This window comes from Amblyomma mixtum, chromosome 7 (genome assembly GCF_055824585.1).
Source record: "Amblyomma mixtum isolate Tamu chromosome 7, ASM5582458v1, whole genome shotgun sequence".
Taxonomy (NCBI): domain Eukaryota; kingdom Metazoa; phylum Arthropoda; class Arachnida; order Ixodida; family Ixodidae; genus Amblyomma; species Amblyomma mixtum.
In genome coordinates this window covers 60,506,636-60,532,462 of record NC_143018.1, presented here as the reverse complement: position 1 = coordinate 60,532,462, position 25,827 = coordinate 60,506,636, and the positions used below count along the sequence as shown (strand labels likewise).

The following is a 25,827-nucleotide window of genomic DNA, read 5'->3' as shown; positions in this document are numbered from 1 at the left end:
GCACGCGTGACACGAACGCTCCGTGGGTGCTACCTCCGACGGTATACGCGGCCGGGCGCCCCACCCCGGCCGCTAGTGCAGTATGCCGCGCGCGCGATTAGTCCGAGACAGGACGCTACGAGCGCGCGGCTATGTATACATACAGTTTACTTCTTTTTGTAAGTGATTGTGCGCAGTGGCCGGGAGACCCCGCGCAGGGGCAGACGTAAAGCCGCCGGCACTCTCTCTCGACAGCGAGAGAGAGAGAAATACTTCACTGCTGAATTTCACGTCGGAACCGCCTATGTGCGCGCGCGTATTCGGCACGACTTGTGCCTTGAGAATAGCGGAGAACGGAGGGCCCATGGGCGGGCCGAAGTCCGCCTGCCCGAGAAATACAATCTTGCGCAGCGCGCCGGAACGCTCGTTCAACACGTCCGTCCGCCGTGAGCGCTCTGGAAGCCGCTGCGCCCTTTTTTAGAGGCTCGTTTCTTCGCCTACTCTCGAGTTCTCCGCTCATAGCATGCGCTGAAATAAACGCTCCGTATGTGTGTATAACGACGAAAGGAATTCCTCTCCATTCTCTTTATGAACCACAGTTGAACAGTGACGAGGTCGCGGCCGCACCCTTTGATGAAAAGTTTACCCGCAGTTTTGTACAGTGCACCCAAAAACTCAAGAGTGTAATCAACAGAGACGCGGAGTCTTCAGACAACCTCGAGCTCGGTACGCATTCCGCCAAAGCGCTGCGCTGCGCTACTTCGGAGCACGGACGTTCACTAAAAAGCACCGCTGGCTGGCAGTCTGGTAACTGTGGAGGAGGGCCTATTTCCCATGAGTCAGTGCGCAAAAGGGCCCTCGGCAGCGGCGTCAGAGGAGGATGGCTTGCAGAGGCTGAGCGCACTCCCTCCTAGTTTTTTTACCTCCATGCACTGCGCAGTTACAGCTGGCGAAGGGGAATTTATGTGTCCGCATCATTTATGTATATGTGTGCCTGCGATGTCACGCCCTACTAATTATTCTCTGTCATGTAGGCAGACCGATAGCTGCGTAATCTTGTCAGTTATGAAAGTCGCAGTTAAAAATTATAACGCGGCCGTCACCTGTGGCCATTTTCCTCCATGCCTGTGGCCAGCGTTGTTTAAGAACGGACAGATGGACGTTGTATATGAGCGTCCGCTTTGAAACGGTGTAATGACGGGCGCCACCTAGCTTATTAGATGGAAGATTAACAGACGGAGGCGCCATCTGTCGACCGCAAAGTCAGTTTATATTGCGGCCAAAGACTCTTTTTGAGCAACACCAAGCAGTTAGCATTAATGTTGCTTGAGTAGCGCGACAGTTTATTGATGTAGCGGCTTTGGATCAATCTTAGTGCCAGATTTTTACGCATGGTTTCTGCGGGGAGTTTCTAAACCGGCATGGCCAAGGAACTCTGTTGGAGTAGGCCACAGATCTTCCCCAGTCGCATGGAGGTAAAAAAAACTAGGAGGGAGTGCGCTCAGCCTCTGCAAGCCATCCTCCTCTGACGCCGCTGCCGAGGGCCCTTTTGCGCACTGACTCATGGCAAATAGGCCCTCCTCCACAGTTACCAGACTGCCAGCCAGCGGTGCTTTTTAGTGAACGTCCGTGCTCCGAAGTAGCGCAGCGCAGCGCTTTGGCGGAATGCGTACCGAGCTCGAGGTTGTCTGAAGACTCCGCGTCTCTGTTGATTACACTCTTGAGTTTTTGGGTGCACTGTACAAAACTGCGGGTAAACTTTTCATCAAAGGGTGCGGCCGCGACCTCGTCACTGTTCAACTGTGGTTCATAAAGAGAATGGAGAGGAATTCCTTTCGTCGTTATACACACATACGGAGCGTTTATTTCAGCGCATGCTATGAGCGGAGAACTCGAGAGTAGGCGAAGAAACGAGCCTCTAAAAAAAGGCGCAGCGGCTTCCAGAGCGCTCACGGCGGACGGACGTGTTGAACGAGCGCTCCGGCGCGCTGCGCAAGATTGTATTTCTCGGGCAGGCGGACTTCGGCCCGCCCATGGGCCCTCCGTTCTCCGCTATTCTCAAGGCACAAGTCGTGCCGAATACGCGCGCGCACATAGGCGGTTCCGACGTGAAATTCAGCAGTGAAGTATTTCTCTCTCTCTCGCTGTCGAGAGAGAGTGCCGGCGGCTTTACGTCTGCCCCTGCGCGGGGTCTCCCGGCCACTGCGCACAATCACTTACAAAAAGAAGTAAACTGTATGTATACATAGCCGCGCGCTCGTAGCGTCCTGTCTCGGACTAATCGCGCGCGCGGCATACTGCACTAGCGGCCGGGGTGGGGCGCCCGGCCGCGTATACCGTCGGAGGTAGCACCCACGGAGCGTTCGTGTCACGCGTGCACTACCTGGCGAAGAGCGAGCGGGAAGTCAAGCCCGCCTGTTCGATGAACGCACAGAGGCTCACCACTGTTCTGTCACGGGTATAGAGGCTAGAATATCACGGGTGCGCGCAGTGCCGCGCGGCCACAGGAGCGCTTCGAGACTGTCCGGGATGATTCCCAGCGCCCTGCAGGCCGCGAGAATCTCGCGACGCGGCACTGCAGAAGCGGCACAGCGAAGGAGCATGTGCTCCAAGTGTCTCCACTGCGCCGCAGTCAGCGCACGCGTCGCTCGGGGATGGTGGCCGCTGCGGCGAGCGAGCAGTTTGCGCTCACCACGGAGCCGTCAGTGAACGCAAGCAGATGGTCGCCTAGTTGCTCGTACAGCGAGAGAGCGAAACCGAAACCGAAATCCAGCTAAGAGCTACCACTGCCTTGTCACGTGAGGGCCTATTTCCCATGATGCTTTCCATTATATTTTTTATGACTAGGCTTCAAGATTGTGACGTCATGGTCCCTCCTAGTTTTTCTTCCTCCATGCCCAGTCGGGTCCGCTATTCGACGTTTAGCACACGCTAAACGTGCTAGTGGCTCAGTGCACCACGCTGTCTCTGGTTAGCGTACAGACATGCAACGGCTCACTAACATGATTAGCATTGTCAACAGGCTGCCGTACATGAAGGGAATTGTCGACAAGGTACGTATTGCATTTTTATTTAGTTTTTACTCGTCACTAGGAGTAATGTTTTCTAAGAAATTTTTCGGGAATAATTCTCGCTTCTCCGGCGTTGCTGCTTAACACCTTTGACCTCAGCACTAGCTAGCAGGGATTGCCGCTCGGGGGCTGTGTTACAAGGGGCCAGGCTAACCAATAATAAAATAGGAAAATGATGGGTGTGCGGTTGGGGGCGTGGGTGTAGAATCGGTACAAAATACTAGCCCATATTTTATAACGTACCTCTTAAATTTGATTTGAAGCAACCGATACGAAGCACCGGACATCCGGCCGCATAACTCTAATGCTGTTTGATTGCTGAGTCCTGCAGCATTTCTGTCTGCTTTCTTTAAGTGTGAATATGCTTTCAAAATGTTCATATATGCGCTTTTTTTTTTGGAGGTAAACCAGCTGGGCAAGAACTGCGTCCTTTCTTTTGTATTATTCTGTGTCGCTAAGTATTTCGTGTTTCATTCTGCCATGCAATCTTTCCAACCGCTTTTTCCTTTTTTTGGCTTCACTCTGGTTAGTCATGCGGCATGTTTTTGAGTACACGGGTGTGTCGAGGTTAAATGTTGAAGCAACACATGTGCAGGTACTTTGATTTTGCTCTGTTCTTATTTTCACTTCCATATACATGTCGAGCGTCCCATGCGGTTGGAGACATGTAGCTGGTGCTGCAAGGAATAATTCACAGAGGCAACTAACCCTATTCGTGACGTCAAAATAGAATTAAAATTTGGGGGGACAACTAATTTCACGTTAATAGTATGACGCAATAGCATTAAAGGGAAACGTAGCAGGGGGCGTGAGAAAGTTAGGTGGGCGGGTGAGATTAAGAAGTCAGCGGGCATACGGTGGCTGCAGCTGCCACGTAGGACAGGGTTAATTGGAGATATAAGCTCCTTGCGGCATTTGCCCTGCAGTGCGCGTAATCAGACTGCTGATGATGATGATTTTACGGTCGATTGGGGTCTCCTAGCGCACCCTCTCGCAGACATCGACATGCCTGTTGCCATCACATATTGCTTTATTGCACATCATGGTCCATGTTAAATGGTGACGCTAATTAGTGTCCCTAATTAACTAAGTGTTACTGTAATGTAATCCGCATACTGTGCGGTGTGAGGTGCTCGTACAAGGCCTCTGTTTGCCACTGAATGAACATTCTTAAGTGGTTGTCCATCGCCGCCGCGGTGCCTCAGTGGTTATGGTGCTCGGCTGCTGACCCAAAAGACGCGGGTTCGATCCCGGCCGCGGTGGTTGAATTTCTTTGGAGGAGAAATTCTAGAGGCCCGTGTACTGTGCGATGTCAGTGCACGTTGAAGAACCCCAGGTGGTCGAAATTTCCGGAGCCCTCCTCTACGGCGTCTCTCATAGCCTTAGTCGCTTTGGGACGTTAAACCCCATAAAACCAAACCTAAGTGGTTATCAAAATCTTTGTTCCCTGAGCAGTGCGCTTTGGTGCGGGAATGATATTGTCACGTAGTGGTCACTGCAGTCCGGCGAACAGGAAAAAAGCGAGAATGGCTCCTAAACGAAACTCTTTATTTGGGCTGCGCCCGCAAGGAACTGAATCACTCGGCGACGGCGTAGCAACAAGCCTGCGCCGTCGAACAGAATGCCCGTCGCTCTCGGCCGTGCTCTTTTCAAAGCTGATAGCGAACATTCGAGATAAAGCTTGGAAAGTTACTAGAACACTCTGGAAAAACTTAGAGTTGGCTCCGCCTGGATTCGATCAATCGAGATAAATCTAGGCGCGTCTTGCATCACAAACAAAGCGATAAAGCGGCGTGCCGGCAGCTTTGAAGAATGAACAAACACTACAAACATTCGCGGCAATATGCTGCCCTGGAAGAGCGGCCTTAGCTGGCTACCCTAACTAGATGCATTGTGTGCCTCGCAGGCTTTTGATGTTTAAGAAGGTGGGGACGTGCGGGGGTATGGTGGGCTCCTATTACGTATGCCTGATACTATGTGGCATAAGCATATTCAGATTTTTCTTTACCCAATTTATCCATGCAATGAACAAAAAAAAAGAGCTTTAGTGGTTTAGCAGTAGCGTGCCCGGCTTCCGACCCAGAGGAGAGCGGTCCGATTCCGCTTAACCACCTTTTTTCTTTTCGGTGAAACAGCTTGCCTGCGTCACTACCACTCTCGACCAATAAGGATTTTCCAATCACAACGTCGCCGACGCCCGGTTTCCGGCCGAACGGCACCTTTAACACTCGCGATAGGTAATTAAATTTTCTCTTTGTATCTCGTTTGCACGCGTGCGCATATATACGAATACCGGACGCAGGTGCGTCAATGCTACAGTTGAACCTCGTTATAACGAAGCTGAAGGAGCACGGCGATCACTTCGTTATAGCCGGAACTTCGTTATAGCCCGTGTTGGTCGAGCTTCAAAGGGAATCGTCACTCCTTCGTTATATCCATTATTTCGTTGTAACGAGGTTCGACTGTGTATACATGTAAAGTTCGGGCCCTCTGGTTTTCGTAACTTCGAGACCAGGAGTGCAGATGAGGCTTCCCGTGCAGGTGGAACCCGTGGGCTTGACTCAGCGCGGAGGCATGCTGTTCGAAATGCGGATCGGAAAGGAGCACTGCGACCTGCACGGCATTCTGCACAGCGGCGTGACGTTCACTCTGATTGATCTGTACGCCGGCATGTCTGCTTGCGCGCTGTACGACCACGACGGGCCACTCGTCAGTGTTAACCTGCAGGCCAGGTACACTATGAAATGCGTGTCTGAAAGTGCATGCTCAAGAGCGTGCCAAAGGCGGGGGGAAACGAGTCGCAAACGACCTCTGAGTGCTGTGATGTGTCAGTCCGCGTTAAAAAACCTCAGGCGGTAGAAATTGTTCTCGAGCCCTCAAGGAAGGAAGGAAGAAAGGAAGAAAGAAAGAAGGAAAGGAAGAAAGAAAGAAAGGAAGAAAGGAAGAAAGAAAGAAAGAAAAAGAAAGAAAGAGAGAAGGAAAGGAAGAAAGGAAGAAAGGAAGAAAGAAAGAAAGAAAGAAAGAAAGAAAGAAAGAAAGAAAGAAAGAAAGAAAGAAAGAAAGAAAGAAAGAAAGAAAGAAAGAAAGAAAGAAAGAAAGAAAGAAAGAAAGAAAGAAAGAAAGAAAGAAAGCAAGGAAGGAAGCAAGGAAGAAAGAAAGCAAGAAAGAAAGCAAGAAAGAAAGCAAGAAAGCAAGAAAGAAAGCAAGAAAGAAAGAAAGCAGGAAAGAAAGCAAGAAAGAAAGCAAGAAAGAAAGCAAGAAAGAAAGCAAGAAAGAAAGAAAGCAAGAAAGAAAGCAAGAAAGCAAGAAAGAAAGCAAGAAAGAAAGGAAGAAAGAAAGAAAGAAAGAAAGAAGGAAAGAAAGCAAGAAAGAAAGCAAGAAAGAAAGAAAGAAAGAAAGAAAGAAAGAAAGCAAGAAAGAAAGCAAGAAAGAAAGCAAGAAAGAAAGAAAGAAAGAAAGAAAGAAAGAAAGCAAGACAGAAAGCAAGAAAGAAAGCAAGAAAGAGAGAAAGAAAGCAAGAAAGAAAGCAAGAAAGAAAGCAAGAAAGAAAGCAAGAAAGCAAGAAAGAAAGCAAGAAAGAAAGCAAGAAAGAAAGCAAGAAAGAAAGCAAGAAAGCAAGAAAGAAAGCAAGAAAGAAAGCAAGAAAGAAAGCAAGAAAGAAAGCAAGAAAGTAAGAAAGAAAGCAAGAAAGAAAGCAAGAAAGAAAGCAAGAAAGAAGGAAAGAAAGAAAGCAAGAAAGAAGGAAAGAAAGAAAGCAAGAAAGAAAGCAAGACAGAAGGAAAGAAAGAAGGAAAGAAAGAAAGCAAGAAAGAAAGCAAGACAGAAGGAAAGAAAGAAGGAAAGAAAGAAGGAAAGAAAGGAAGCAAGACAGAAGGAAAGAAAGAAGGAAAGAAAGAAGGAAAGAAAGGAAGCAAGAAAGAAAGCAAGAAAGAAAGCAAGAAAGAAAGCAAGAAAGCAAGAAAGAAAGCAAGAAAGCAAGAAAGAAAGCAAGAAAGAAGGAAAGAAAGAAAGCAAGAAAGAAGGAAAGCAAGAAGGAAAGAAAGAAAGCAAGAAAGCAAGAAAGCAAGAAAGAAAGCAAGAAAGCAAGAAAGCAAGAAAGAAAGCAAGAAAGCAAGAAAGAAAGCAAGAAAGCAAGAAAGAAAGCAAGAAAGAAAGCAAGAAAGAAGGAAAGAAAGAAAGAAGGAAAGAAAGAAAGAAGGAAAGAAGGAAAGAAGGAAGGAAAGAAGGAAAGAAGCAAAGAAAGAAAGAAGGAAAGAAGGAAAGAAGGAAGGAAAGAAGGAAAGAAGCAAAGAAGGAAAGAAGGAAAGAAAGAGAGAAAGAAAGAAAGAAGGAAAGAAGGAAAGAAGGAAAGAAAGAAGGAAAGAAAGAAGGAAAGAAGGAAAGAAGGAAAGAAGGAAAGCAGGAAAGAAGGAAAGAAGGAAAGAAAGAAAGAAGGAAAGAAGGCAAGAAGGAAGGAAAGAAGGAAAGAAAGAAGGAAAGAAAGAAGGAAAGAAAGCAAGAAAGAAAGCAAGAAAGAAGGACAGAAAGAAAGAAGGAAAGAAGGAAAGAAAGAAGGAAAGAAGGAAAGAAGGAAAGAAAGAAAGAAGGAAAGAAGGAAAGAAAGAAGGAAGGAAAGAAAAGGAGGAAAGAAGGAAATAAAGAAGGAAAGAAAAAAGGAAAGAAAGAAAGAAGGAAATAAAGAAGGAAATAAAGAAGGAAAGAAAGAAAGAAGGAAAGAAGGAAAGAAAGAAAGAAGGAAAGAAAGAAAGAAGGAAAGAAGGAAAGAAGGAAAGAAAGAAAGAAGGAAAGAAAGAAAGCAAGAAAGAAAGAAAGCAAGAAAAAAGGAAAGAAGGAAAGAAGGAGAGAAGGAAAGAAGGAAAGAAGGAGAGAAGGAAAGAAGGAAAGAAAGAAAGCAAGAAGGAAAGAAAGAAAGAAGGAAAGAAAGAAAGAAGGAAAGAAGGAAAGAAAGAAAGAAGGAAAGAAGGAAAGAAGGAAAGAAAGAAGGAAAGAAGGAAAAAAGGAAAGAAGGAAAAAAGGAAAGAAGGAAAGAAAGAAGGAAAGAAAGAAGGAAAGAAAGAAGGAAAGAAAGAAGGAAAGAAAGAAGGAAAGAAAGAAGGAAAGAAGGAAAGAAGGAAAGAAAGAAGGAAAGAAAGAAGGAAAGAAAGAAGGAAAGAAAGAAGGAAAGACGGAAAGAAAGAAAGAAGGAAAGGAAGAGAGGGAGGGAGGGAAGGAAAAACTATTAAAGTGAGGGGGAGTTGTGCGAGCCTTTGGGTGGGGTCCTACTCCACTAGGGCATCTCTTTCGCTTCTAATGGGGAGCATTACTAACCCATTACGAGAAAAGCTGGCTGCATGTGTCTATATATATGCATGTATATATGTGTGTGTATAGAAAAAATCGGGTGACAAAAACAAGCGGCCGTGTAATGCACACAGCAAGCCGAGAGCCCCCACTTCAGACAATCCTGCGCATGTAATTTATATATATATATATATATATATATATATATATATATATATATATATATATATATATATATATATATACTCGCCACTGGCCGACCCCCATGTGGCGACAGGTTTCCCGACAACATTCGTACCAAATTGGACTGGTGTCATACGATTTCTCGTTTCAAATAGCTAACATAAGCTAGTCAAGTTGGAGGTTACACTCTAAACATAAAGGAGTAAAAGAGGAGTACGCTGTAATGCTTTCGCATTCCCACACGTAAGCAATCCTAAGTGTATCTGACGAATTTTGCTTCTTTCACTCATTTTTTCATTCTTTCTTCACAGCGCGGTTGAGGTGTCCACCGACAATGAGGCAGTTGCAGCGGCCGTCATTTCCCCGTACCTAGTTATTGCAGCAGCATGAGCCCCGTCCCCATGGCTCAGTGATTAAGGCGCTCGTCTACCGATCCGGAGTACCCGGGTTCGAACCCGACCGCGGCGGCCGCGTTTAGATGGAGGCGGAACGCAAAAGGCGCCCTTGTGCTGTACGATGTCAGTGCACGTTAAGGATCCCCAGGTGGTCGAAATTATTCCGGAGACCTCCGCTGCGGCACCTCTTTCTCTTCTTTCACTCCCACCTTCCTCCCTTCCCTTCGGGGCGGTTCAGGTGTCCATCGTGATATGTGAGACAGATACTGCGTCATTTCCTTTACTAAAAAAAGTAAAAAAAGCAGCATGAGACTGACTTCAAACAGGAACGTTAACACTAGGAGGTTAGATAGCCCACCTGTAATGTTCTGGATGTTTGTCGTCACCTTTATTGTAAATTATAACCCTGTAATCAATAGCTTTTGTCATTTCTTCGATAAACGACATTAACGTGTTGGTTTTTCGGACACTTTCCGAGGGCTTAAAACACAACACCTTTTTGCAGGTTCCTAGCTCCCGCGAAGCTCGGTGACGTCATCCTCATCGACACTCGCCTCACTCACCTGGGAAAGCGAAGTATCTTTACGGAAACGGGCATTCTTGATAAGGCGACAAGAAAATTGCTTGTTCAAGGAACGAACACACTCTTCGTATTGCCAAAATAAAAAAAAATTATATGATGTCTATGTCATCTTGTATGTAAAAGCATGTGTGCTAACCGATAGGATTTACACTAGAAAAAAATCTGCGAGGACATCATACTGTTCGAGAAGAGTCAGGGCACACACGTCGCCTGCTGCAGATCTAGAAGGCCTGTGCACTGATTACTAGACTAAATAACGCCTGCATTCTCTGCTTGGAGATCGTCTTTTCATCATACGTACTTACTATTTTAGGAAAGAATCGCACTTTTAATGATGACCATTCATATATATATATATATATATATATATATATATATATATATATATATATATATATATATATATATATATATATGAGCGCCATGGCGCTCTTTAGCCACAGATTCTCTTGCGCCATAAAGAAATCGCTATCATCATCATAAGTAGCAACAGGCACTGACCACGTCTGGGGCGTCTATTTAGGATGTTTTGTGACGGGGGCGGTGTGTGTTGCTGTAATACCCAGACAATAACAACTCTTTTTAAGGCGAAAGCCTTTAATGGCTTATTCCTCATTCTCCCGTCCGTCCGTCCGGCGTTACATCCAGCGCTTGGGGTGACTCATCGACGAGCGCAGCTGCCAAAAGGTGACGTCATCTTCGTCTACAGGTGGAGCTGTCGGCCCTGCGGCGTCGAGCGCTGCTCCGTCGTCCTTCGGTCTGCGGCAGCTAGTGGAGGAGGATGGCTCCCAAGTGGTGCAGCCGCAACAAACATAGGCAGTCATTGGCAGTCAAAGTAGCGCGACAAAGGCTTTCGCCTAGCGCACTTTAGGCTGCCAAAGTGCCCCCCATAGTTTTTATTACACGCTTCCCATTTCCTCTGCTTCGTAGTCGGCACAAGCCGACACTTACACTTCGAAGCCTCCCACGGCAAGCTAAGCACTAGCTAACACAGCTTTCTGTTTGCATGTCAGTTTCAAATCTCTCAGTCTCTGGATAAACTGAAATTCAGTCGAACGAACGGGCTGCGTCCTGTCAGCAACATTTGCCTGCGCTTTTCAGCTGCCGGAGGCCGTGCAGGTGACTGCTGTCTGCGACCCTGCGCCTTCAAACACATGCACTACTGAGCCGCAGTTTGAAGCAGATAAGCCATCCCTAAACACATCCGGCACAAAGTCGTGTTTAAGGCATCGTAAAAGATTTGCACTGAAATTTACTGTGATAAGCATGCAACGAGTAAGAAACGCAATCGCCATCCTGAAGAAGCTTCACTTCACGACAACCATTGTCGACAAGGTACAGCTTTCATTTTATTGTCTTGCTTTTAGGGCATTAGTTTACCGAAGGCTTGTCGCATTATCGGCATTTTTTTCTCAGGACGTGACGTTTTATGGGCTATTACCAAAAGCACGCAGCTAAGGCATAACGCGTGTTTCGTTGAGATAGAGAGAGAAATCATTTTACTAAACACTCACTAAGTGTCCAAAAAATTGAGAGGACACTTTGTCAACTAAAGTGTTGAGTGGCGAAAGCCGGGGACACTATGTCGTGACGACTTCCGATGGATGTGACGTCACACGTTTCCCGTGGCTATGTCGATACCCGAATTATACATCTTTCGGAGATCTTAAGTGTTCATTACGCTTGATTACAATTTTTTTCATCTAATATGACCCAAATACGACGTTTTCCCGACCATTCTGTGACAATTTTCACTATGACGCGACGACTTCCGGTGGATGTGACGTCACACCGTTCCCATGGCTATATCGACGTCTGCGCTATTTCGACGCAATTTCGACATTGTTTACTATATATAATTAGCCAATTAATCTACGGTCATCAAACTTGGCTTCTAGGTTCATTTTTTCCTCCTATATCTGAAGCAACCACTGGTTTTCTTCTGTCTTTTGTAGTTACCGAGTTAAACGCGTGTGACACGCTCTGTTAACGGACGACAGTATGAGCCATTAAAGGCTTTCGCCTTAATATCCGCGGTTCACAGCACCAAGGAGCCGATGCTCCAGTTATGCCGACGCTAGCCATGCATCACAGGAGGGCGGAGAGGAATGCTGAAGGAATGGTGTGGACAGTGCCACCGGGCACTGCATATATGAGGAGCCTATATGGGTAGAGCTTAGCAGGAGTAAGAACTGAGGTAATTTTTTTTTTAAATCTTTCTGAGGATCTGGACCTACGTGATATATAGGCCAGGGTAGTGTCGAAAACAGAAGTGTCGCTGAGACGTCCTTACTGTTTCTTGCGTTCAGCTTTCCTCCGAAAGAGGCGCTATTACTTGACTCTCAGGCACACTCTACACAAAATGTATTACGTTCTGATGTTTTATAGGTTTCTTGCAGGTTTTCTTTTTGTGGGGTACTGTATATTTGAAATCGCATTACAGTGCGTACTGTGAAGGAGCCGCTGCATACCTTTACATTTCAACTTCCTCCGATAAAGGTTTTTGCGTTGGTCTGTCGTTTCGCAGCTGTTTCTGTGTCTGACCAACATTTGCAACAACGGGCGGATATGAGGGCGTTTCCCCGAAATGCTACCGCAGGTGTTGCGGTGATCGAAACGGCAGAAATCGCAAGCGTGCTGTAACTGAAAAATACGGGAACAGCTGGCGTGTCTGGTAAATGATAAAAAAAAAAAACAAAGGAGGGAGACAGGCCCTTTTTAATAAAGCTTTTTCCGGCGTCAAAAAGAGCAGCGTTATGCGTTATCTCTTTCAGGAGTTGGTGATGTGGCAACGAATTCGTTTCATTCTACTTGTGATTTTCTTTTATCCAGTTTTATAGCGATTCGCTTATGACCGTCATACTGAGTGGATCCACTCAGTATGACGGTCATATGCGAATCGACATAAAACTGGATAAAGAAATTACAGTTAGAATGAAACGAAGTTGCCGAATGAGCTCGTGAACTTTCAGTTAAAATTACGTTATATTATTCCCCATATATTTATACTATTCTGCGCGGGGCGTGGGAGAAGAAAGCCCACGTAAAATGTGTATACGTAGAAAAAGTGCCCAGAAAACGAAGATAGCGGCCATAAAAATTGAGATGGAGCAGAGAGATGGAAGAATGCAGAGTGTGTTGAAAGGGGGGAGGGGGGGGTTGAGGAGGGTTGCGGAGATAAGATAAAATGTAATGCGTGGGACATTTCTATGATTGCTGGTGGAGGGACCCAAAAGGCTTGTGAGTATCAGTGGCGTTGTAATGGTGAAATCCTTTTCATTGTGATAATTAGTTCTATAGCTTCAACACAGACTGGGCACTGTACCAAAAACATACCGCACTTTTTGAACTGGTCGAAAGCTGACCCAACAAGGAAACAACAGGCTTGTTTATATTAACGGGCTCGAGTGAATGAATATGTTTCAAATTGATAATGAGTTATTTCGTCAACTAAGAACGGGCATTAGAAGTAACAATATGCTGCTCAATTTCAGCTGAAGCGCGTGAACAAAGAACATAATAAACAGACGATAATGTCAGAACGTACGAAACACTGTACGTAGGTGCAGCCCCTGGGTTTGCCGGAATACCGGGCCGCTCGGTTCGAGCTGCGGTTGGACAAGGAACACTGCGACCTGCACGGCACTCTGCACAGCGGCATGGCGTTCGCCCTTCTTGACCTCTACACATGGGCCACGGCCTGCACGCTGTACGGGGCCGACACGCCTCTTGTTAGCATGGACCTGAAGGCCAGGTACTCGCCTAATGATCTGCTGGTAATGGCTCGCGTGGTAACCGTCTTAGTTGTGTCGTGAAAGAAACAAAACGTGGAAACATATTTCTACATTCGTGTCGGTGGTAGATGTGTGAAAGGGTAATTATGCGGACGAATTCTCTTGTGTTGGAAGCAGGCCTCGTCCGTATTTTTTTTTTTTTAAGAGAGAGATTACAGCCGCTTACGTTCAAGGTACGACGTGCGATCAGAACTAATTATTTGGAAAAGTGGTTAAAGGAACACTGACGACTACCCAACCAATCTTTGTCGTTAGTTCGGTTCCGTAGCTCTTTCTGTGTATGTTGATGTTTGGCCGGCAGCAAAGCAGGCGTTTGCGGCGAGAAAAAAGCATTTAAAAATTTTTCCGCCATGGATGCGAACTTGTGACCTCTTGAACAGAGTGTGCTGACGGGCTAGTTGCTCACTGATAAAAATTTCAACAGCGCAAGCTACACACGGAGACGGGACGAGAAAACACACACACGAGCGCTCGTGTGTGTGTTTTCTCGTCCCGTGTCCATGTGTAGCTTGCGCTGTTGAAATTATTGTGACCTCTGCACAGAAAAGGGCTCCGTGATCACCGTTTTAAAGTGAATGGCAGTGCAGCCTAGCCTCTTCGATCTGCGCATAAAAATACAGTGCCAAGAGAAGCAGTTTGCTTTGCGGCCGATGATGGCGACACCTGCAATAGCTACTTCATTTTTGTTTTGGCCGCTCCTACAGTTTATAAATGCTCCGTCTTTAGTGAAAGTATGATCTCTGTGGTTTCGCCCAATAACGTGCCCAGCAACAATGCCCTTATTTTCCAGCCGGAGTACTGAACGAGCTAGAGCTTTGATTTTTAGGATTGTTTACTATTGCATAGGCCGACATTTTGTTTATTCCAGGGTGGTTTAAAATGTTTTCTTATTTATTACAAGCATACGTTTGCAAGTTTTGTTCGTATTTTACCTAAAAACTTTGATTAGTTTCGCAAAAAAATTACACTAAGTTATGAAACACTTGAGTGAGGCTCATATTATTAAAAAGTGTGTTCAATTGACTTAATTATAGTGTATTGAATTAAATTTTAAACGACTTAGCTCTTGGTCCACACACATTTAACGAAGACTTACTAAATACAGCCATTTGTAGCATGGTAGGCAGCGTCTCCAGGAAAAGAAAGGGTTTTGAGATCTCATTGTTTACTTAAACCCAACGTCGTGGAATTTATACGTCAAACTGCGCCTACGTGTGCAACTATTTCCGAGTTTTTGTAGCGAGAGCTACACTACGCTACCCATTCGAGCATCTCGCCTTGAGCCTGTGAGGCCGATAGTGCGCATGCGCGAAACCGGAGAGAAGGAGCAGGTTCGTGGCGCATGACGTCAGAGTTCGCCGCCGACGTCACGCGAGCAGCAGCGCCGGCCCGACTACGCCCGCCGACGCCGCGCGTGAATGGGCGTCGGAGACGCCTGAACAAAGAGAAGAACGTCTTGCCAAGCGGAGACGCCAAGGTAGTCTCGCTACGTATATCCTGGCAAAGCTGAGCTGAGCCACTGCCAATTTTGAAGCGAAAAGCTTCACTAGGCCCGTCAACACCGCGCTTCGCGTGGGCCACCCCTGGGCGCCACCGCGGCGCGCCCTTCCTCTTTTTTTACACTCTTGATGCAAGCGCAGTTAAATCACTGAAGCATTTTCCCCTTGCCCGTGACCCTACATGTCAAATCCACATCTGCATGGCTGATTGGCTTGGTTGTTTTCGTTGCCATTTTAAGTGTTTTTGACCTGGTGAAATTGCCTATTACAGATTCCTCGCGCCTGCGATACTTGACAGCGTCATCGTCATGGACTCCCGTGTCACCCACACCTGAAAGAAAACCGTTTTAATCGAAATGGACATTTCCGACAAATCCACCAAGCAGCTGCTCGTTCAAGGAACGCACACCACGTTCCTCTTGTCGAAATCAACGATACTTGTTCTGCCTCCGCAAATTGCTGAGTAGAATTTTCGTGCAAGGCGTGTTTAAAAGCTTTTTTTTCTGTTGGGAAATTTATTAATATATAATATATTGCGCTCCGTCCTGTCTACCTTGTCTTATTGTGTCGTCTTTCTGTGCGCATAAAAGAAATCTGAGCATGAACCAACTAACCCCACAACGCATATTACTAGAAATCTGATTATTAATATATCCCTAAATATATCACTGTAATAGGATTACGCACTACGAACGCCTCCTCGTTTTATCTTACTTCGCATTCCTTGTTCATTCATCAACCCGCAATGTGAATTCCTGCTACGGATGAGAAATGTGCAGTTGCAGAAAATAGAGAGCACATCTTTTTCAGAGTAAGCCGGATGAAGGTACAGCTTTCATTCTGGTCCTTTTGGGGTGTTTATCGCGAAGAACGAGTGCTCGAAGACAGAGCCGAAGTGAAGAAAGTTACCTAGTAGCACTACTTTCCAAATGAATAGACATTTCATGGGATGATCGAACCTCCCACCCATGCAGTGTAAGAATTGCTACCGCGCATTACATTTTAACTACAAATAACTTCTACATAGACTCGCACATAGCGTTTCGATGAAAGGCGTTTCGATGTGTTTGACGGCGTCTCGCGACAGCGCGTGCCACCTGACGGCAATGAGGGTCGGGCGACGCGCGAGGCACGGCGCGTACGATCTGCGCATGCGCGTTGTGCGAGACGCGATTAGGCCTGAGCCAGGCGCCCAGGTTTGTACCTCCCAGTTTACATTCTAAGTAGATTGTATTTGTACAATGGTGAGCATAATGACAATGAACAAACGTTTTGCACAAAATAGCAGATTTTCGCGTTAGTTCTCCACTAAATTTGGAACTTACTTCTTGATATCATACGCCAATAGGAAGACAACTTAGAAAACAGAACAAGCTGGGCTTGTCTCGCATAATTACGGAGTAATCAATAAATGAATGCTCAGACCTTGTTCCCTCTAAGATTTCTCACGACTGTATATCTGCGGAAGTAGAATCGCTACACCGCCATGCCGCAGAGACCTGCTTTCTAAATACGACCTTGCTGAAGGCGCAGGTGGTGGTTTCTGCTCAGCAGAGTATTGAGCCGCACCCTTTGCACCTGTAGCTTGCACCTGTAGCTTGCAAAGCTGTCTCAAACATAATAATAGTTGGGACACCAGATAGAGCGAAGGCGGAAGCACTACAAAAGTGAAGGAAGCTGTGCCTCGGAGACAATTTGATTTCAATGCCTACCACTCGACGGCCCAAGTAAATGTCAGGGGAGTGGTGCACGGAGTCATGGCCGGCACCCCTCAAGACACCCGAACCACATCCGAGTGGCAACGCCCGGGAATTCGAGAGGTCTATGCAATAATGCTCGTGAAGTTGGAGCCAGCGCCCATCACATTCGACGGACAGCTCGGGGCAGTGTTGAGTGCTGTACAGAATGTACAGTCTTTGTCAAAAGTTTAGAGCCCAGGGGGTTTACTTCTTAGCCTTGCAGTGGGACTATCCTGAAGCATTCTGGGAAGTCTTACTCATTGAAGGAGGCAGAACCAGAAATCTTCTTACCCAGAGGAAATTTTGAGCCCTGCAGATGCATCACGAACCACAAAGTGAGGCTCAGAAGCCAACCCCCTGGGCTCCAAACTTTTGACAAAGGCTGTACCTTCACGAGCCAGCGAAACAGGTGTGCTTCAGATGCCCCTGCAGGGACACCGGTCAGATGTCTGCTCGCAGCTACAACCCATTACGCAGTACACGGTGCACAAACGTGCAAACGTCCAGGGTCACAAACGTCCAGGGTCACGAGGGTGGCGAGCCCTGGTGCGAATGACGCAGTGAAGCTCACTCCATGGGTGCAATAGGAGGCAACAGATGTCCCGAGAGGACGGGCCAGCAAAATCAACAAGGAATGATCACACCACAGCAACAATAACGATAACAGAAAAGTGAGCTATTACCACGGGAGGCCGCGGTGGTACAGAAGCGAGGAAGCCGAAAGAAAGAGAAAGGAACAGATTTCTGAGACCGCCGCCCTTCAAGGAAGCCGACTTTCCGGGTATACCGGGTGCGAGCTATGCCAGCCATGGTGGGGGCAACTCCTAGAACTGGGGGAACTCTCTTGATGCTTCCGCGACTAAATAGAAGAAAAAAGTCAAGAAGGTGAGTCGGTCTAGGAGCGAGTCTCCCGGCTATCAGACTGCTCTAGACTATTTGATGCAGACTAAATTTGAAGGTCTAGAAAAGACGAACAGGCAAATGACTCGAAAGGAGACTTTCGTTTAGAGATGAAATAACAAAAAGAAGCAAAGAATAGCTTTAGTACAAACACAGGCGAATCACACGGGGTAGAGTGGCCCACGTGAAGGCCAAACACACAGATGAAAGTAGCCATATAACTGCAGGTTACGGAAGCTAGATGTACGCAGTAACCGCCGCGACAAACACAGGGGCAACAGAGCATGGTGATGGCGGCTCTACAACATCATGAACAGGCTGAACGTGACAGATCGGAGAACAGCAGAACTGTTAAGAAGACAAAACAAGAGAAGACTGGAAGATGTTAATTACCCTAAATGAGAGTGTGAAGATCTTCATGGCGAAGAACTAGGCACAGGAGAATAATACAATCTCAACATGGATAAAACAGAAGAAACCTCTACAATATGGCAATGTAATTGCGGGGTATTTAGAATAAAACTGATTTCAATATATACACGTAATGCAGCATAAACACCCATCCACGATAACAGTGCTGCAAGAAACTAACCCTTCGCCAAAGACGACATTGTAGCAGGTGAGAGATTTTGAAAAGTGGCCATCCTATGCCAGAAGGGGGTCACGCATAAATGCCAGAAGACATTGAACATGTTTTAATGGAGGCCATGCCTAAGAATTGTGGGCATAAGAGCGTGTTCGTACTTAAAGTATGTTCACCACAGCGCAAGAAGACACTTCAGCGAAATCATTAGAGCAGTTGTCGGCCTGTCAAAAGACAGCTACCTCGTGATTGTATGAAATTTCAATGCTCCGCACAAGGAGTGAGGTTACAAGCTCGGCACGAAGAAAGGAAAAACGATCTTAGACGGAGCAGACGGACACGAGCTGTACATCATCGCTGACGTCAGGTACCCGATTGAAGGGGAAACAGCATGTCAACAGGGACTAGCCCATTCGTAATATCACAGATTGCGAATGGTCCAACACTGGACAAAACTTAAGAAGCGACCGCTACGGGATTCAAACACAACTAACACAAAGTTTAGCAGAATCCAGAGAAAGGCAATAATCAAAGATTGGGAAAAACTACGCAAAAATGTGGAGGAACCGCGATAGCTGACCTCGAAAAGTGGGCCAAACGCCGAAGACCGCAGGGACAACACGAAGGAACTAGACGTTAATGATAGGTTTCCACTGGTGGACAAGCGCTTGCTACATCTACAGGAAGCTCATAAAGGGTGCTGTCGAAACGATGGAAGCCACAAAAACAAAGTTAAGGTAGCTCAAATTGACAAGGAGATAGAAGACCACACCACAAGCTTACTTAGGGATAATTGGAACCAGATCTGCGATGGACTTAACGGCAACTTGGGAAGCACCAAAGCATGGGCGTTGCTCATACACAGTATATCATGCATCATGCACAACTTTCAGGGAACGAACGTCCAGATTACAGGCTTTCCCCAAAGTACGTGGAGAACACGCAGGTGCCGCCCTGTGCCATGGTATATGCTCAGGGTCAAGGAACTCGAAGCTGAATGATTCAATAACAGGAGGTATACACGGCTGCCAAGTCATTCACGAGGAGCATGGTACCCAGCAAAGATCAAGTGACAAATGTCATGATCGGAAACCTCACTGACGACCAGATAGAGAGTGTGACTATACTAATAAACGAGCACTGGGAAAGGGTCACAACCTCAGTGGAGTGGAAATACGCCAAGATTATAGAGATACCTGAAGCAGGGAAGAAGCCAAGCTTAGAAAATCTCAGGCCCATCTTGCTAACCTCGTGTCTGGGAAAACTACAAGAAAGGGATCAAGACTCGACTGAGAAACAACACGGAGGACAGCAGTCTGTTTCCAGACACTCTGTTCTGGTTCAGAACGGGGCTCTCCACGCAAGACGTGATGCTCCAGTTTTCCCTGGGGATAGTGTGCCAAGGAAAATATCAGGAACTTGAGAAGGCATAATTTTGGCTGTGGACCTCAAAGAGGCATTTAGTAATATCAGCTACAACGCTTTTCTCGGCAAGGAACCGCGGGGACACGGTCTTCGCGCGCGTAAATGTCTCCCTATCCAACAGCATAGCCACGATCGGAAACAGCAACCAAAGTTTGGAAAAGACTGTGTCAAACAAAAGGAAACCACAAGGATCCATCGCTTCGCCTTTGCTCTTTAACATAGCAATGATTAGAGTAACTAGGATACTGAAAGATCAGACATGGAACGCTCAATTTACTCAGCCGACATAAGTCTGGACGACAAAAGGATCAAATGGAAGCAATTAAAATTACATAGAATAGTGGATGAGATCGGCAAATTTGCTTTATAACGAGATTCAGGGCTCACAAGAGAAACCATAATTATTAGAAAACAGGACAGGGGAACGACAGAATCGGAAATCGACAGATAATCGTTGAAAGGGACAAATAATTCCACATCTTTGGAATGTGGCTGCAGGAGAAAGGCAAGCGGGACCATTTACGATCCAACTCCCAAGGCACTCAATAAAACTGATATGCACGATGCACAGCAGGGTTATGAAAAAGAGAAACAGGATGAAGGAGTGGGAGTCGTTGTGGACCACTAAGGCCTGATCGTATCGAGGATGACGTACGTGCTCCCCTAATGCATAACACCCAACAGAGGGGAAAAGAATATGGAAACAAGAATCAAAGAGGCGCATAAGCAAACCTTCGGCGTGATAAACTGGGCCTTTACTGAGAAGCTGATGTACATGGAGGCGTATGGCATCTATAAGGACCACAGAGAGGCCATGCATGCTCAGATTACAGTTGGAGAGACTGAAGAGAACGCCCACTAGTAGAGCACCACAGGTAAAGCTGGGGCATCCGGCTGAAGACAGGGGCGAAGACAAGATAGACATTGACAGCAAAACGAGGAGCTCTTTCATTGTGAAACTGGTGCCCAGGAACATGAACCCGAAGAACCACGAGGGAAGAAGTGCGGCAAGATCGTCGAAGTTAGAAAGGTTCCTCAAGAAGAAACGGCTGGTTCTGTACGTGGACACATCCATTTACAGAACGGAGAAAGATGTGAGGTCGGTAGCACGTCACATGAAAGACAATCCCCGGTGCGTCATTATGCACAAAACCCCACAAGAAGAGGCCGCTATAGCCCTGGCTCTAAAGGAGGCCAACCGGCGGGGACTGAGCTACTGGATATCGACAGGTTCTCAGGTTGTGACGAGATCATACAGAGACAGAGGGATTGGCTGCAAAGCCGTGAGGGACTCCTCCGAACAAAAATAAAACACTCAGAAATCATCACATAAACATTCAGTGCAACATCATTTAGGTCCTCGACACTGTGGGATTGAGGAAAATGTCATGGTAGACACTTTTTGTTCGAGGGTTAACAAACCGTATGGAATTTGCCGGCCGAGCCATTCAGCACGCCACAACCTTACGGGGAGACAATGATTGTTGAGAGCGCGTAAAAAGAGCGCGCCTCTAGCGGAAAACCTGATTAGAGAGCAGGCCACTTCACTAAGACAACTGCAAATAGACACATAAACAAGCAGAGTCATCTACAATAAAAGGTGGCTGACCAGATACATGAAAGAGTGGGCGCGATGACTGCGTTACCTGGGGCTGCGAAAAGAGCCCTTTATTACTCAATATTAATAGCCCTAGTCTAGAGCAGTGGGAGGTCCTCCTGACCGGCTCCGACCCGTGCAGACAGCTCATGCAGGTGACGAGGGCCAAGGCGGCGGCATAGGCTAACGGGATTCTGGACTACATAAAACCGACCATCTCCTCCACCCCAATCTCAACTCCAAGCTCTATGCCCCAGATTCTTTTTTACTGAAATGCTGATTTTACTACTACTATATACATCCCTTTCGCTACAGCGTTCAGCATGTTCGTCGAAAAATGTGCTCCACCGTCTCCATCTCCTCGCAAGACCCGATTCTCAAAAAAGATCTCATATATGTCTGCCTTCTAGCGCAGTCTCTCTCTTAATAACTCCCAATAAACCATTTGCGCCGCAGCCTCATACCACTGTGTGCTCGCCAGCGCCAGCCGGCTGCGCAGGCTTGAGCGCGTGGTTGACGCGACTGTCGCGCTTCCCGGCGCTGGATCCACAATAGTAAGATGCTCTCTCATCATTGTAGCAAAAATCCATCGACACTCCCGTCATAAAGGAGTGCGTTGTCGGTCCTGGTCGTCGAGATCAGGCCGCAATTCCATCGACACGTGAAATTTCCCCCGTTTTTTTTTTTTTTCGTAGAGGTACACGATTTGCCTCGCACGCAAGAGGACCGGCCGGGGTTCGAATCCCGGTGCCACGCAATGTTCCACCAAGTTCAAAAGCAGAAGCTTGAGACAGTTCAAATGATGAAAAAAAAAATGGTTCGCAGCATGTACGTTGTACGTGATTCGGACAGAGGTGCAGTTAGGGCTGTTATTGGTTTTGGTTCCCCGTCGCCGCAGACGATGGGGATTTCCAAATAATTCTGACCGAATCAGGCGAGTATCCCACCCAAATGTAGTATAAAACAAAACTGACCACCAGATGTAACCTCTGAGCGAAATTTTAACCCGAAGAAACCACTGATCTCCACTAGGGGAGCTGGATGCCGCATCGGGCGCCCGAAAGTGAAGCCACCGGAAGTAAGCGGCCTTGTCCCGGAAGTCAGCCTTTGGCAGTGCATGAAATCGGACCTCAGCACGGTTTTTCAGTTCCAGTTTTGTTTTCCCACTTAGCATTTCGTCTTTTCGCCGTTCTCGTCTTTTTCCATGACAATACCCACCATTTGCGCCGCCAACCGAGCGAGGAGACCAGCGAAGTCTTCGGGAAGGACATTTCAAAAATAAGGGCCCATTGCATTTCAATGGGGCGACACTAGCAGACGACAGGACGTCGCTACACACAGCAAGTATGGAGCCTCGTCTACTCGGCTCGGTGTCGTCTCGTTTGCCTAGCTTCGCCAACTCTGCTCTTTACTGCGATGCTTGTTCCCACGCCCAAGCCCAAGTTATGCTATCAATGGGGGATAAATATAAGAAAGAATAGGTTGAAACATTCCCCAGGCAGCTTACTTTGCAGCGATCATTTTACCGAATTATATTTAGACCGAACCGGAGCGAGGGCTAGGCTACTATCTTGTGAGGTGTCGACGGTGTTCGGTTGGTTCATATTAGCGCCTCCAAAAGGTATGGTACTGCTTTTTCGACGGAGCGTGTCATGTACTGTTTCGTGTTGTTGCAAGTTAAGCCTGAATGGTCTTTAATTCGTGGTGCTTGGTGCAGTTGACTTCTAACAGCGCTTCTCACGCGCACTGCACCATTCGCCTTTCTTGTCAGTCGTTCCTCTCGCGCTGTGCCTTTTGTTTACTGCACGAAAATTCGGTTTTAAGGTCATCGTCATTCCACTACTTCTCCTTTACGCTCGGAATACAAGAACCAGGCAAGAACATAGTGTTTAATGCACGTACCCCTTTGCCGAGGCAGGGTGAGACCTGCATGCCTGTTTTTTTCGCTTTCGCAGAAATTACAGGGTTCTGCACACAATGCTCACATTTCTCGCGTTCAGCTTGCTTGTTCCTTTCATAAAACAGCAGACATCACACGAAAACAACGCAAAAAACTGAGAACGAAAGGGCGAAAGACACGACTTTTTGCATTGAAATACACAGCAGACACCGGACTTCCGGGACAAGCGGTCCAACTTACGGTGGCTTCACTCGCGCTCGTCTCGGAAAGCGGGAATGCGGCATCCAGCCACCTAGTGGAGATCAGTGGAAGAAACGTGCAGTTAGGCCGAGAGAATTTTTTTTTTCGATTTTCTCTGATTTACGCAACAAGCGGTATGTATTCATTAGCAAACGCAACCTTTCCATCTACGTTTCGAAACAAAAACCAGAACTGCAACATTTTTTTCGAAATTTTTGTTTTTGTTAAATGGGTCGCATTAAAAGTACTGATGTTTAATACAGCGTTTTAAAATATGCTTTACGCACCGAAATTGTGCAGAAAACCTCATTTTAGGGCCTATTTTTTCTAATACTGAATGAAACTGTAGCAGCCGCATCGTTCAAAACATCAGTTCTTCCTTGAAATAAATAATAACCATTAACATGCATCAACTATCCAAAACATTGCTGATGATTCAAAAGTTATCTCTGCTGATAAAGCCCTGAAGACGTCGAAGTCAGCGACACTCCATGAGTGTCATTGATTAACCTTTGAGTGATTAGTAAGGTTTTAAGGTCGTTGCGAATTTCAACTAGTCCCGCTGAGGTCCCGTTTCGTGACCACAACTTCAAGCAGGAAAACCGGTGTCGAGTATGCAGCGCGCAAGTAACTTCATTAGATACGTTAAGAATTCGCGGATGCCTTACCTTGAGGGTATTGTCGACAAGGTAGGAGATGCTACTTTCGCATTGTTAGCATGAGTAAACCAGCGTAGTGAACTACGCGTGAGCAGACTTGTCAAACAGTGCTTGAGCGGACGTGTGCTGCGGGAAAAGTGCGATTTTAGCACACCTGCAATGCTGGGGACCAGACGATTGTGTGTGTGCGCACATGAACTTGAGCGAAAGAACTTTGCGAAAATCACTACTTGCTTTAAAAATTTCTTCCTTGCTTCGCAGAGCACAGCGCGAGCGCTCTAGGCAAGCCCGCTCACATCGTACAAAACATGCATCATACTAATGTGTGCAGCATGGCACCGATCGTTGATGACAATCATTTTGCGAGGAAGGAAAACAGCACTAAGTAGCAGCCGGCAGAGCAATAGCGGAGCACATTCGGACGTCTCAATCATGACGGTAGTACGTAAATTAGACCGAAAGCTCTAATCACGACTTTCAGAGCCTAGCAAGCAGAGCCTTGCGTGTATGTTGTTGCGTAGCGCGAGCGCGCATTCTCTATGGAGCGCTCCTCATCGTTTTCTTCTACGCTGCACTAACCCGGTGGTTCTGAACCGAGCAAAACTTTCTCTTGCGTGTATGTTATTGTTGTTATCCTCAAGAAGGTAATGGCACGTACCCACTGCGGAGGATTGGCAAAGACAGGCGGCGACTGACAGGTGCTCACAACATTAAAAAATTAAATAAAATGAAAAAAAATATATATAAAGGCGAGGCGTGCATATGCCTAGCGCGAGCTCTCCGTCCCGCGGCACTGCCCGCTCATCGTCGTCTTCGACGTAGCGCTTATCCGGAGGTTCTGATCCGAGCAAAATCGTCTTTTACGTGTCCAATAAAGAAAGGCAGAAAATTGAACGAGTCATCATGTGTGTGCCTCAGTTCAGTCATTCATGCATGTAAAATCAGTAAAAACTTGTTTCCAAAAAAAAAAAAAAAGCGCGTGCTTTCGCTGTGAATAGAAAGTTGTTAGCATTCTGTGTCATATTTTTTACAATACTGCAGTTTATTGGCCCGAGACTTGAGGCATTCACTTGACGTTCTGGGCAGTGCTCATGCATCGGATTGATCACTTGGGTGTCTCAAAGTTCTTTCCCATTTCCGTCGCTCTGCCATGTTTTGTATAACTTTTTCAGTACATTCTTGACATGTACAGCACTCAAAAAGCGACCTTGGTGCACGGCTTTACAATACGCTTAGACGGAGTTGTTCATGAGCGAGGAACCGTGAAAGAAGAGTATCAGGGGGCCCATTGTATGCTAGCTAGAGCGGCTCTTCATTTGCATGAATGAACCTGAGCACAACCTCACATATTGTTTCTTCAAGATGCCACTTATCTGAATGCAGAATGAAAACGAATTGTACTACTGTTGCTAAAAAACCAGGCCCGTTATATGACTTGCCTCAAATACCCGTGACTCTTGCTGTGACTTGAACGTGGGGAATGTCAGCGCATTGTCATTGGGCCATATCTTTTTAAGCTGTTGCTATAAGCTTAAAACGCAGAAGTTTGCTGTGAGCCTAATCTCTAGAATGAATTTTTCACGGCAGAGTCAGTATTGCTTTGTTGTGTCATTGAGAGGGCGAAGATACATTTTCTTGCATGAGGGGTGGTTTATTTCGACTTTATCATATCAGAACAAAAGATTTTGCACATTACGCTTGCAGAACGTTGCTGCATATGCCCTGATCCAGTCGACTATACTGGTCATTTCCTCGTCATAGACAGGCTGCTACATGGATAACTATCGCTTCACATTATAAGAAAGGTGAAAGGGATAGAGCAGTTAGGATGAAAAGTCAGGTTCGTTGGAGTTTACTGATTCAACGCATAGCTATTAGCAATTAGCTATATTAGCACCCTAATCAGCAGACTCACCTTGGTGGCTCAGTGGCATTGGTGTTTGGCTACCGATCTCAAGGTCGAAGGTGTAGTCCCAGCTGTGGTAGCCGTATTTCGATGG

At 46.6% G+C, this 25,827-nt stretch overlaps 2 protein-coding genes and 1 pseudogene across 2 annotated transcripts in view; all 3 read left to right on the top strand.

Annotated features, from left to right (window-relative positions):
- Positions 1 to 1,991: 1,991 nt before the first annotated feature.
- On the top strand, positions 1,992 to 9,573 carry LOC149336229 (acyl-coenzyme A thioesterase 13-like). The gene is made up of 3 exons (XM_089554099.1): positions 1,992 to 3,032; positions 5,592 to 5,782; positions 9,414 to 9,573. The coding sequence occupies exons 1-3, from the start codon at positions 2,964 to 2,966 to the stop codon at positions 9,571 to 9,573; spliced, it is 420 nt and encodes a 139-aa protein (XP_089410225.1). The 5' UTR covers positions 1,992 to 2,963.
- Positions 9,574 to 10,757: 1,184 nt separating this feature from the next.
- On the top strand, positions 10,758 to 15,325 carry LOC149336228 (acyl-coenzyme A thioesterase 13-like; annotated as a pseudogene).
- Positions 15,326 to 23,621: 8,296 nt separating this feature from the next.
- LOC149336227 (acyl-coenzyme A thioesterase 13-like) overlaps positions 23,622 to 25,827 on the top strand; it is a 15,721-nt gene continuing 13,515 nt past the window's right edge. Inside the window, exon 1 of the mRNA XM_089552754.1 lies at positions 23,622 to 23,857. Within this exon, the coding sequence (XP_089408880.1) occupies positions 23,783 to 23,857 (75 nt within the window). The 5' untranslated portion in view covers positions 23,622 to 23,782. The remainder of the gene's footprint in view (positions 23,858 to 25,827) is intronic.

Excerpts from the sequence above, each read along its gene's own strand:
- LOC149336229 (XM_089554099.1), top strand. The coding sequence starts at position 2,964 with ATGCAACGGCTCACTAACATGATTAGCATTGTCAACAGGCTGCCGTAC. Across the intron at positions 3,033-5,591 it reads TGAAGGGAATTGTCGACAAG|GTGGAACCCGTGGGCTTGAC; the intron begins GTACGTATTGCA and ends CTTCCCGTGCAG. Across the intron at positions 5,783-9,413 it reads AGTGTTAACCTGCAGGCCAG|GTTCCTAGCTCCCGCGAAGC; the intron begins GTACACTATGAA and ends ACCTTTTTGCAG.